General features: G+C 38.3%; 1 protein-coding gene across 3 annotated transcripts in view; it reads right to left on the minus strand.

Annotated features, from left to right (window-relative positions):
• The window catches only part of KIAA1958 (KIAA1958 ortholog), a 140059-nt gene that overhangs the window by 72710 nt on the left and 54577 nt on the right, over positions 1–12772 (minus strand). For all 3 annotated transcript variants that reach the window (XR_009599114.1, XM_027964113.3, XM_027964112.2), the window contains exon 2: positions 2985–4176. Coding sequence is in view for 2 of the 3 variants with exons in the window: in XM_027964113.3 (XP_027819914.1) it covers positions 2985–4152 (1168 nt within the window). In the remaining variant the exon portion in view is untranslated. The remainder of the gene's footprint in view (positions 1–2984; positions 4177–12772) is intronic.

Here is a 12772-nt window from a genome sequence, read left to right on the forward strand (position 1 = left end):
GGCTCAGATGGTAAAAAATCTGCCTGCAATGCGGGAGGACCTGGGTTTGATCTCTGGATTGGGAAGATCTCCTGGAGAAGGGAATGGCTACCCACTCCAGTATTCTGGCCTGGAGAATTCCATGGACAGAGGAGCCTGGCAGGCTACGTTCCATGGGGTCACGAAGAGTTGGACATGACTGAGAGACTTTCACTTCACTTCATTTTATTACAAATTGGCAAAAAACACAAATACTGATAAATAAATAAAACTTTCAAGAGCACAGAACATAGTTTGGGCTCCACAGAACAAAGGTAAATTGTAAATTAACTTTATATATCTCTCAGTAAAGAAGAGTATCAATCAGATTTTAATTTGTCTCATTGATGCTTCCAGTTCAGAAAGTGTTTCTCCAAAGCCAATAATTTCCTAATAATATAACATCCTTCACGGAACAATGGATCAAAATATCAGGATCACTCCTTAGGAAATTCCTATTACAGTTAGTTCAAGCTTTAATTTCTAATTTACTATACATGTACAGTGGACTAATATCCACTAGACAGATGCAAGGAAATCTTGCAACTTGCTTTTTGCATGGTTAAATTATTAGGATATACAACACAAGTGGCAGTTTTACTAAGCTGTTTTGTTATACCGGACCACTGTGTAAGATACATTTCTGAATTCTACCCTCAAACATAAAGTAGAATGTAGAAACTGTTGTCAGGCTATCTCCTATTTCACACACAAAAAGGGGAGGGGGACAAATAAACTAGATTCCCAACTATTTAAGTGAAAAGGTACTACTTATATCTTACAGGTATCAAGAATCAGATTTCTTAGAAAAAACTTTCACTGGCCTAATAAAGACAATGTTGTGTCTTATGATGTGAAGATTAGGTCAAAGACCATTTTGTGATTAAGTGATTGAAGTAAAACAAGAAAGGAAGGACAAGGAAAAGACAGCCCAAGGGATGGGGGAAAATAGTTACAAAATGTATATTTAATAAAAGGCTTAAAGCTAGAATTCACAGAGAACCCTTACAACTCACCAATAACATGGCAACATAACTAGAAAAGGGGCAAAGGATCAGAATGGATTTTTCTCAAAAGAAGATACACAAATTAAAACCACAACAAGATACCACTTCACACACCCAGCAGGATAATTTTTTTTTTTTTTTAATGGAAAACAAGTGTTGGTGAGCATATGGAGAAACAGGAATCATTTCAAATTGTTGGTGAGACTGTAAAATGGTGAAGATGCTTTGGAACACAGTTTGGCAGCTCCTCAAAAAGTTAAACATAGAGTTACCATATGACCCAGAGATTCCACTTCTAGACAGTTGCCCAACAGAAATGAAAACGTCAGTTCAGTTCAGTCGCTCAGTCGTGTCTGTATGTCCACACAAAAACATGTACATAAATGACATTAACAGCAGTATTTACCACAGCCAAAAAATGGAAACCACTTGTGTCCATCAGTTGATAAAGAAAAAACAAAACGTGGCCTATCCGCACAATGAAGTATTATTTGATAATGAAAGGGAAAATAATGCTGATAGACACTACCACATAGATTAACTTTAAAAAAAGTATGCTAAGTACAAGAAGGCTGTCACGAAAGGTCATAAAATAAGAATCCATTTATATGAACTGTGCACACAGGCAGATCTATAGAGACAGAAGTAGATAGGCAGCTGACAGGGGCTGTGAGAAGGGAGAAAAAATGACCGCTAACGGGTATGGGGTTTCTTTCTGGGGTGATGAAAATATTCCAAAATTAGACAGTGGCGATAGTTACACAACTCTGTGAATATACCAAAAAATACCAAATTGTAACACTTTAAAAAGAGTTATTTTAAGGTACATGAGTTTTATCTCAATAAAGCTGTTTTTTGAAAAGAAAGATGAATAAACTGAAAACCATAATTCTGAATCAGATATGAGTATTTTCATTGTATATTTTATTAGTAGTGTCAAGATTATATTTGGAAATTATAAATTGAAGATTTCCTTTTGGAATCTTAAGGCTGACACTAAAATGGAGAAAGCATGTCTGCAAAGCAATGTCATTTCAGGAAGTTAGAGGGTAAAAGCATGGATATCTCAGGCTTCCAGAAGCTTTTCCTAAAATACATGACTTTATGAGAAGAACTAAAATGAAACCACGATGTGCCACGAATGTCTGCTTTCTCCACAGCCCTCTGCATGTCTGTTCATCCCTTCCATGTTTCTGCTTCTGGCCTATCAGATTTGAATCATGAACCCAAAACCATGACACTCAAGCCCCTTCTATATAACAACAGCTCAGATTAAATAAATACTGAATGCTAGAATTACAGAACGTTTAGAATGTTAGAATTACAGACAGGGGCCTCATACAACTATTTTCTTCTCCTCTCAATCCATTCTAGTTAGATCCATGTATTTCAGAAATGCAAGTTATCTGATTATTATATATTTTGAGAAAAAATATAAACTACTTCTTCTAGATATATTTGTGTGTTTTGTTTTGCTTTTATTTTTAAAAACCTGTCTTAAATTGCCACACCACTAAAATGAATAAAGTGCTAAATTGATTCCAATAAATAATACTGGCAAAAAAAATATTAGGTTTATTGTCATTATATGCCTAACCCAACATCATTTTGGCTTCAAAACTATAACCAAATACCTTGATACTGATAGGAGAGCAAAGCTTTCAAAAATCATTTTACTATATAAAAATTCAGCTTCAGATCAGATATAAACCTTAAATCTACCCATGTGATATCAACAGTACAATCCTACAGCTGTCCTCTCAGCCCTGAGGTACACCAACTGGATGATGAATTTCCTTTTTATATCACCTGAGTATATTCTATTTCGTTATTTCTATCTTTCTGAGAATAACAAAGGCCCAAATTCTAGCAAATTGGGCCAACGGTTTTAGGAGTGCTGACGGCGCACAACTCTCTGATGCACGTGAACGAGGGACTCTGTCGCCTCACGCGCCATACCTGGTATGCACTGTGCCGTGGCCTCGGTGGTTATGGTTGGAGCGACTGGGGGCTGCTGCTGACTGGAGCTCACTTCTGGCTCTGTGTTAACTGAGGGAGAAAGGGCCACCTCACAGGAGGAGACCTGGCTGGGCAGATGGGACAGGAACTCTTCGGAAGCAACTTGTTCATCCTGTCCCGGCAGCTGCAGGGCAGACAAAGGGATGCTGATCTGTTTGTTAGGATGGGATGTGCTCACGGGCATCTGCATGGCCACGTGCTGGCTGGTGCCATGGGCACCAGGGGGTCCCCTGTTAGGTGAAGCCAGAGATACCCTGGTGGTCTTCTGGACGACTGGTCTAGACATCACAGAGGGGGATGCAGACACACCATGTGGGTCCAGCTCTGTGCTGATGGCGGATGTTACGTGGGAAATCAGCTTAGCAGACCCTAAGGAGGGCCCAGCATGAGCCTGAGACTTGGGTTTTGCCATCTGTGTCAATGACAGGGCTGGTCCATCTACCCCTCCAGTCAGCTCTGCATTTGCCACAATGTAGTAATCTTCGGGAATCTCTTGTTTGATCTTCTTAATGATGACATCACTGCTGCATTCATCAATCATTTGAGTCTGGGAGCTCGAATGGAGAGAAGATGGGACTATTCCAGGCCTTTTTCGCGCAATGCTTTGAGGCCTCTGCGGTTGGGGTTCAAAGTCACTATCTTCATCCGTCACAGAGGACTCACAAACCATGTCAAACAGAGTGTTTTCATCTTCATACTCTTCAACCGCCTCATCCAGTTCAGAGGGCTCACTGCAATAAGAGAAGTCACAAGAGTCTCTGGTCCGATTACAGTCTAGCTTCGCTTTCACTGGTCTCCCAGGGTACCTTTCAACGGGGCTAGTTTGAGTCTCAGAGGGCACGCCAATTATACTTGGACTATCAGAGTTAAAACTTCTGTTATCCTGGAAACAGACCCTTTCTTGGGAGCCAGCTCTGCAAGTAGCTGTCAGTGGCCAGTGATAAGCGTGGCCTGCACTACAGCCCCACATTGCCGTCAGGTTCCCATGGGAACCTTCTGAAAGTAAGTGTTTCAGGTTTGGAATGAGGCTGCAAATGGTCCCATGGCTGTGGGCCCAGCTGACCAATTTGGATAGATTCTCAGATGAGGTATGAAGGCAATCCTCCATGTTACAGGATCAGCAGTGTCTTTCCTAAAAGGAAATAATCAAAATAAGAAGCCATTATTACCCAATATATTCCCAGATCTCAATCACTTCAATTTCCTTGAACTATGATTAGGTGGCACCCAATAAGAGTAATAGTTAATATCATGTATATGGGCAGAGACTGGAAGAGAATGTAGGGGAAAAGTAGAAACAGTTTATGGTTTCTGGCTGTGGGATTTGAGAATTTTCTGTTATTTCCTTTATTGTTATTAATATAATGTCTGTGTGTGTTAGTTGCTCAGTCATGCCCAACTCTTTGTGACCCCATGGACTGCAATCCACCAGGTTCCTCTGTCCATGAGATTTTCTAGGCAAGGATACTGGAGTGGGTTGCCATTTCCTTCTCCAGGGGATCTTCCCAACCCAGGGATCAAACCTGGGTCTCCTGCACTGCGGGCAAGTGAAAAAAAAAAAAAAAACAAGCAATAAAAAAAGAGGTGAACTTTTTCATAGCACATTTTACTTTCAAAGTTACAGAGAGACAGGGTCAATTAACCAGGAGGATGAACTTCCAATTTCACCTTCCACCACCATAAACTCCATCACTAGAGGAAGAGTCAACAAAGGCTAAGATCCATTCTAGGATGGACGGGAGAGAAGGGAAGTCTGGCTGTATTCTGCTGGATACCAGAAAACAAATGACATTACTGGGAGTCCCTGAAGGAAATGTGGGGCTAAATCTGAGATGTGGGGAAGAAAAATCTTTTAACAGAGAAGGGAAAACAGACTGAAAAGAGAGCCACTAGAGGCCCCTGCTGGGATGGGGTACAGGCAGGCTGCAGACCAGAAGCAAGGATGGGTAGGCCAGGTGCCAGACCCTAACCAAGTCTTAGGAGCAGGCTTCCCATCTTCTTGCTGTCTGAAATTCCTGAAACACTGCCTTTATCTCACAATTCAGAGGTAAAAAGATTCATCCAGTCTATTTTACCATCTTAGGTTCCTATACACACAAGTTGGTATATAACCAACTACCAAATAGAAATAATTCATTCTTTATTGGACAGAGGTCAAAAAGAATACTTGTTACGGGTCCTTGATTGGGTAAGAGTAAGGACAACATAACAGGCAAAAAAAGTGGAAAAAGGTACAGACGGAATCCGTGTGTGATTGGAAATGTCTAACAAGGCTGTCAGAAGGAAGACCCTGGGCAGAACCAGCAAGAAGGAAGAAGGATCTGGATGTGTGTGCCCTGGTCATCTGCAGCTGGAGTAACAGCAGGCACCTCGCTGGTAGTGGGCTCTGCACTAAGGTGTCACGGTCCAACGGCAAGGCCATGTGACCATCCGGAAGGGTGCACTTGAGCCTCTATTTTCTGCCCTGCGTCCATGGCACACCATCAGCAGAGTCTGGTAAACTCAAACCCTTTAACATGTTTCGTAACATGTGTGCGACAGCCTCTCTAATACAGCCATGGCCACAGTCAACGTCCCAAGCCTCATTTTCTACTATGGCCTTCTCGCGCATTTCTTGCGGCCTCCTCCTCCCTAAACACAGTTTCTCACTGGCCCTGGGCTGCTAAAAACCTTCTTTGCCTTGATATGCAGCCGCCTTCTTTCTTTACCTGGAAAACCCATTCAGGGATGACCTCAGGACTACCTTCTGTTGAAGTCATTCTAAACCCTCTTTGCGCCTCAGAGATTTTAATTCTCTTCCTGTACTTCCATCATCTCAAAGAACTTGGCCTTTACTGTACCATTATCACTGACTTTCTTATCCATCTCCCAGACTTGCCTAAGGATTACCTGAGGACAGGGACTATGACATAATTTTTCATTCATCAATGAGGACCTACTTAGGGATACAGAAACTAATAAGATATGGTTGTGCTTGAGATCTCATAATCTATTGTAGATGCTGAAAATATGAATTAAGAGTGAATGAATAAATATATAAATACTGGAAGCACCATCCACACTAACAAACTGAACATATAAGACCCTCAAATAAGAAACATGAAATTCCCTATGACTTTTATTGTAATCATTTAAGGGATAAGAGGACTTTCTCCCCAAGGGTGTAAACAGAAACACAGCTGTCTTGTGTATGTAGGAGAATAATACATGAACAACCAGATTTTATGAAGCAGCACAAACTGGGAAGATCCCCTGGAGGAGGAAATGGCAACCATTCTGGTGTTCTTGCCGGGAGAATCCTTTGGACAGAGGAGCCTGGAGGGCTACAGTCCACGGGGTCGCAAAGAGTTGGACACAACTGAGCGTTTGAGCGCACAGACACAACAAATCAAAAGAACAGGGACTGGTGTGGGAGTCAAGAACTTCAAATTTTCATTCTGGAACTTATGTCTTTGGCCTCTAATAATTCACTAATTATATCTGAGTCTAAAATGACAGGACTATGATCTTTAGGCTTCTTTCATGATCTAGTAATTTAGGATCTTATTTCATTTATATTCCTTTCATATAACTTTAAAGTAGAAATGCAGATAAAAGAGAGACTGGGGGAGGCGCTGGTATTTGTTTTTTGAGCTTTCTTAACATACCTGCTTGGTTAGTGTGGCAGAGACTTCTATTTGCCTACCCAGAATATCCATTCTCTCTTATTTATTACAGAGTCCCAGTCTGTTGGGGCAGCAATATGCTCACCTAAAACATATTTCCCAGCTTCCTTTGATATGGAAAATATCATATGACACAGTTCTAGCCAATGATACGCAAACGGAAGTCACGGGGTGGGGCTTCTGCCAAAGGCCTCAGAAATAGACTTGTCCGGTTTTTGCCTTTCTCCCTTTGTCCTTTCCTTTCTTCCTTCTGGGAACAAGGACGTGATGGCTGGGCCCCCAGAGGTCATCTAAGGAACAGGAATTAAGGACTTAAGGATGGGAAATAGCCAGAGGAGCTTGGTAATACAATGGAGCCACTGCATCAGCTCCGAACTGCCTAAGATTCCTTGTTACGTAAGGGGAAAGATTAAACCCTGATCTAGCTTAAGTCACTGCCACGGAGTATTTGATTATACAAAGCTAAACTCAACTACTAACACAAAAAAAGAATATTCATCTCTGGGTTTGGAAACCTTACAGCAGAATCCTTCTTTTTCTTTGCACTATACCCCAGGACAATTGTTTCTCAGACTGGATTCAACAAATGAACCTTGGGAGGGCTATAATTTTATGTCATAATGTTAACCCTTTTCATTTTTATCAGAATAAAATACAATTAATATAAGCATATTATGAATCATTTAAATCTTATATCTAAGTATTGCCTTGTAATTTTAGTTCTGCTTTGCCTTTGTATCTACCTATACTCAAATCAGTGCCCATAATCATAGAAAGTGATATCATTCAACTCTCATTTGTTGGGAAATCTGTTCATGATGCATTCTTTTTCACCAGGTATAAATACAAAACTACTTTTCGGCATTAATAATTGCCAAATGAAAAGTATTATGATTTGACATCAGGAAAATGGCATATTGGAAGGACTGATGCTGAAACTCTAATACTTTGGTCACCTGATGCAAAGACCTGACTCATTAGAAAAAGACCCTGATGCTGAGAAAGACTGGAGGCAGGAGGAGAAGGGGACGACAGAGGATGAGATGGCTGGATGGCATCACCGATTCGACGGATGAGTCTGAGCAAGCTCTGGGAGTTGGTGATGGACAGGGATGCCTGGTGTGCTGCAGTCGATGGGGTTGCAAAGGGTTGGATACGACTGAGCGACTGAACCGAACTGAAATGGCATATGTGATGGTGAAGTAATATACCTCTTTAAATGTCACAAACTAACGAGAAAAGAAGTAAATGATACATGCTCATAGGAAAAAAACCATATACATTATGGCACAGTATTTAAATGATAACAGTTCAAACTGTAAAAATGTGGCAGAATCAAAATACAAAACTGTATATGGCTGTGGAAGTCAAAAGTACTTACTGTCCAGGTAAAAGTTACCATACAGAAGTTAAATAGTATGTTTGCTACAGACCCAGAGCCAGAAAAAATTTATAATTAAAAGGCAAAGTGGATAAAATTTTATATTTTATTAAAAGCTTAGCCAGTTAATTCTATAATAATCATTAACTTTAAGAACAACAGGTAGTAATAATAAGTCATTTTTATTACATTCTGAAACTCACTTGCAATCTCATGAAGAGGCTCTTAAACTTTTCTTAAGTACCATAAAATGAAAATATTTTTCCAGTATTACTATTAATATAATTTAACCAGGCAACCAATGTTAACTGGTAGTTATGAGAACATAATTAGCTAATATTTAAGGTACTTAAATGAACTGAGTCTAAGCTGACAAGGAATAGCTATCAATATACTACAATATATTCTAAGTTTATACAAAAGAGAATCAAAAATAAGGCAATCAAGGTATTTTCAAACTACTGAGAATGAGCACAGCTAGCTCTTACAATGTGGATTTGAACTGTGCAGGTGTACCTATACACTGGTATTTTTCAATAGTAAGTAGTACTACGCTACTATACAGTCAATGGTTGATTGAATCCATGGTTGTTGAGGAGCCACAGATATTGAGCTCCTACTATAAATTATATACAGATTAACCCAGAAGCAGTTCAAGGATGAACTATAGTTTCTAGAATATACTGATTTCCATCAGCAGTCTGATGAAAAGCTCTATGCTCAAAAATAATGCTTTTTCTTTATTTTCAAGAATTCAAAATAACTTCAAGAAAGATCTTCCCAAATCTTATATGGGTGATGGTTGGATTAGACACTCAGCGTTACAGATTATGGGACACCTCATTTAAAAATGAACCTTAAGGAGGCCTGCCTAGCAGAATCTAAGTTAAGTATGAGATCTAATTATCCTAAATCAGCAAAGCTATAAAGTTATTATCACCATACTGTATGTTAACTTAGGTAAGCAGACATTCTATGCATTAGTATTCATATTGTTAAAGCCAAAATCAGAAACATATTAAACATAGAATCAGACTTGCTACCATCAAACCTAACATTAATCATTAGGTTTCAGAATGACAATATAAAACAATTGTTATAGTTAATATTTATTAAGCAATTATTGATTGCCAGGCACTACTCTAGGACTTGACATGTCAAGAATTCTATCAAAAATCCTAATAAGTTAGGTAACTTATCATCTTGGGAAAAATAATGTTAGAGCCAAAATCTGAACTTCAGTCTTAACTCTAGAGCCCGTGCTCTTAATTAATATACTATACTGCTTCCAGCAATGTAATAGTAGAAAAATACTATCTCAAGTCTAGTCCTCTAGCACATAAATGTTGTTACCTTGAGCCTATGCTGGTTTTATAGTTTTACTTAGTTGAATTTGTATATCTTTTCTGATTTATAGCTTTATCAGAACTATAAGCATGTATTTTATGTATAAACATACTTAAGTAACATTATGATAAAAAATAACTTAAACTAGCACTAGGTATAAAGAAGATTCATGAAAATATTTTTTTCAAAAGTTTGAACGAAATTTTTTGTAGAAAGAAATGGTATAAAAAAAAATTGTCACTTTTCCAAAGCCTGACAAAGTGGGCTACCAGTCAAATACTGTGAATATCTAGTTGGCTTTTACTTGACTTTGGTTATAACAATCACCCCACAGTTGTTGCAGTCTCTCTCTTTATGAGGTAGTGAACCTTTCAAAGGATCTGTTATTTTAACACCATTAAATGTGGTGGTAGTTTAGCTGCTAAGTCGCTAGTCAGTAAGTCCAACTAGGGCAACTCCATTAACTGTAGTCTACCAGGCGCCTCCATCCACGGGATTTCTCAGGCAAGAATACTGGAGTAGGCTGCCATTTCCTTCTCCGGGGGATCTTCCCAACCAGGGACTGAATCCGAGTCTCCTGTGTTGCAGGCGGATTCTTAACCAGTGAGCCATCTGGGAAGCCAATATATTAAATACTTAGGAATAAATCCAAGACTTTCATACTGAAAACTACAAAACGCTATTGAGAGAAATTAAACATGACCTAAATAAATAGAGATATATACCATGTTTGTAGATTGGGAGATTACAATATTCCTAGGATCAATTCAAGATCAATCAATTCAGGATCAATTCAATCCTGAACTGATCTACACATTCAATGGAATCCCAATGAAAATTCTACCTGACATTTCAAGTAGAAAATGCCAAGTTAATTCTAAAATTTACATGGAAATACAAATAACTTAGGATAAGCAAAATTCCAAGAACAAAGTTGGAAGACTCACTCTACCTGATTTCAAGACTTAAAATGATTTCCAGCTCAGTAATCAAGATCATGGGGGTACTGACAAAAGAAAAGACACATACATCAATGGAACTGAGGAAGGATCTAAAAACAGACCTACACATATTTGGTCAACTGAATTTTGACAAAACTGTAAAGATAATTCAATAGGAAAGGAAAGTCATTCCAACAAATAGTGTTAGATCAACTGGATATCAATTTTTTTAAAAATCAACCTTCAGTTACACTACACATAAAAATCAACTCAAAATGGATCAGAGATCTAAATCTAAAACCTAAAACTAGAAAACTCTGAGAAGAAATCATAGACCATCTTTGTAAACTTGGAGTAGGCAAAAGTTTCTTCGGATGCAAAAAGCACTAGCCATAGAAAATTTCTAATAAGTTTTACTACATCAGTTGTTAATGGAGTGTAACCATTAGGCCTTAGCAGGGATAGAGAAGCGATCCATTAAACTTAAACACACTTAACATAGTTACTTCTTTCAAGAGTTCCCCTGAGTAACATTCAATGCAAAGGAAACTTGGGTATGGTCTAAAAAGTTCTGACGATGTCTCACTAAACTAACAGATCAGTGACTTAAAAACCCAGAAATAAAAGAAAATAAAACAAAAAATGGGAAGTACTGGCTCTTTAAAAACAAAAAAATAGAAATAAGGTTACTCTGTGTTTTCTTATTTACTGAGGATGACATAGCTTTCTATTTTGTTTGCCCACTAACTAGGACTCTTAGAACCTAAGAAGTAGATCACATAAGCTTAATTTTTCCATATTCCCATTAAAGGATACAATTTATTATATAGGTTAAATATGGAAAACTACTCAAACAACAGAGATTTTACAAAAAAAAAATCTGAAGAAAAAAGCTACAACATTAATGTACAATAGTGTGCAGAAAGGAGGTAAACTTAAAACAGAGTAAAGGATACAGGGTATTTACTGCTATTGAGGCCTACAATGTGCTTTCCAAACTTAAAATACATCTATTGTTTTAAAACTTCCACATGTAAATTATATAAATTAATACAGACATTAAAAGTGGACTTAAAAATAAAGAATTTGGAGAATATAATACTTGCTTTTACTTTTAATATAGTATATTTATTAATTTTCAAATGTCACAAGTACCATGTAACTATTATGTAATTTTTGGAAATAGATAAATCTAAAAGATACTTTGTACACAGTAATTTTGAAAATCACACTAAAAATATTTTAATTATATACCATGAATGTATAACATACATTTCATTTATATTTCAATTCAGTACATATCTACTGAATACTTATAAGCTAAACACTGGAGTAAGTTGTATCCCCTTCCAAATATATATTTTAGTCCTAACTCCCACTACCTCAGAATCATCTTACTTGGAAATAGGGTTATTGCAGATGACAGTTGAGAAACAGTTAAGTTTCGATGAGGTCACAGAGAGGTAGCGTAAGCCCCTAATCCAACATGACTGGTGTCCTTGTAAGAAGACAGTTACATATGGAGAAAGCCATGTGACAGTGAAGTGAAGGCAGAGATTGGTGTTATGCAGCAGCAAGCCAAGGGATACCAAAACCTGCCAGCAAGCCACCAGAAAGAAGCTAGAAGAGCAAAGAGTCCCTGTAGTTTTCAAAAGGAACGTGGTCCTGCCAGCATCTTGGTTTGGGACTTCTAGCCTCCAGAACTGTGGGACAATAAATGTGGGGGTTTTTTAATGCCACCCAGTTTGTGGTACTTTGCTAGGCAGCCCTGAGAAACTAATGCACATTGTGTGAACCATTCAAAAAAAATACACAAAACTAGTGTTCCTAACTTCTAGAAGTTCAGAGTTTAGTAGCACACTATGTAAGTCAATTAATTAATAGACTATAATACAATGTAAGTAAATGTTTCAAGTATGGGGATAATGATTAATTCTACTTCTTGGCTGAGGAATGCAAAGGAAGTCAGGATTTGCTTCCCCAAAGAGATTCTACACAAAGGCACAGTGACTGGAAACAATATGGTGATTTTAAGGAACTATAAGGATTCAGTTGTGACTTCCCTGGTGGCTCAGACAGTAAAGCGTCTGCCTACAATGCGGGAGACCTGGGTTCAATCCCTGGGTTGGGAAGATCCCCTGGAGAAGGAGATGGCAACCCACTCCAGTATTCTTGCCTGGAAATTCCCATGGACGGAGGAGCCTGGTTGGCTACTGTCCATGGACTCGCAAAGAGGCGGACACGACTGAGTGACTTGACTATCTATCTATATCTATCACTATCTTCACTATCACTATCTATCTTCACTACTACTATCTATCTATAAGGACTCAGTTATTACTGGCTTGTGATATATAAGATGAAAACAATGGAAAAAGATTAAACTGCAGAATA

Source organism: Ovis aries, chromosome 2 (genome assembly GCF_016772045.2).
Source record: "Ovis aries strain OAR_USU_Benz2616 breed Rambouillet chromosome 2, ARS-UI_Ramb_v3.0, whole genome shotgun sequence".
In the NCBI taxonomy this organism is placed as follows: domain Eukaryota; kingdom Metazoa; phylum Chordata; class Mammalia; order Artiodactyla; family Bovidae; genus Ovis; species Ovis aries.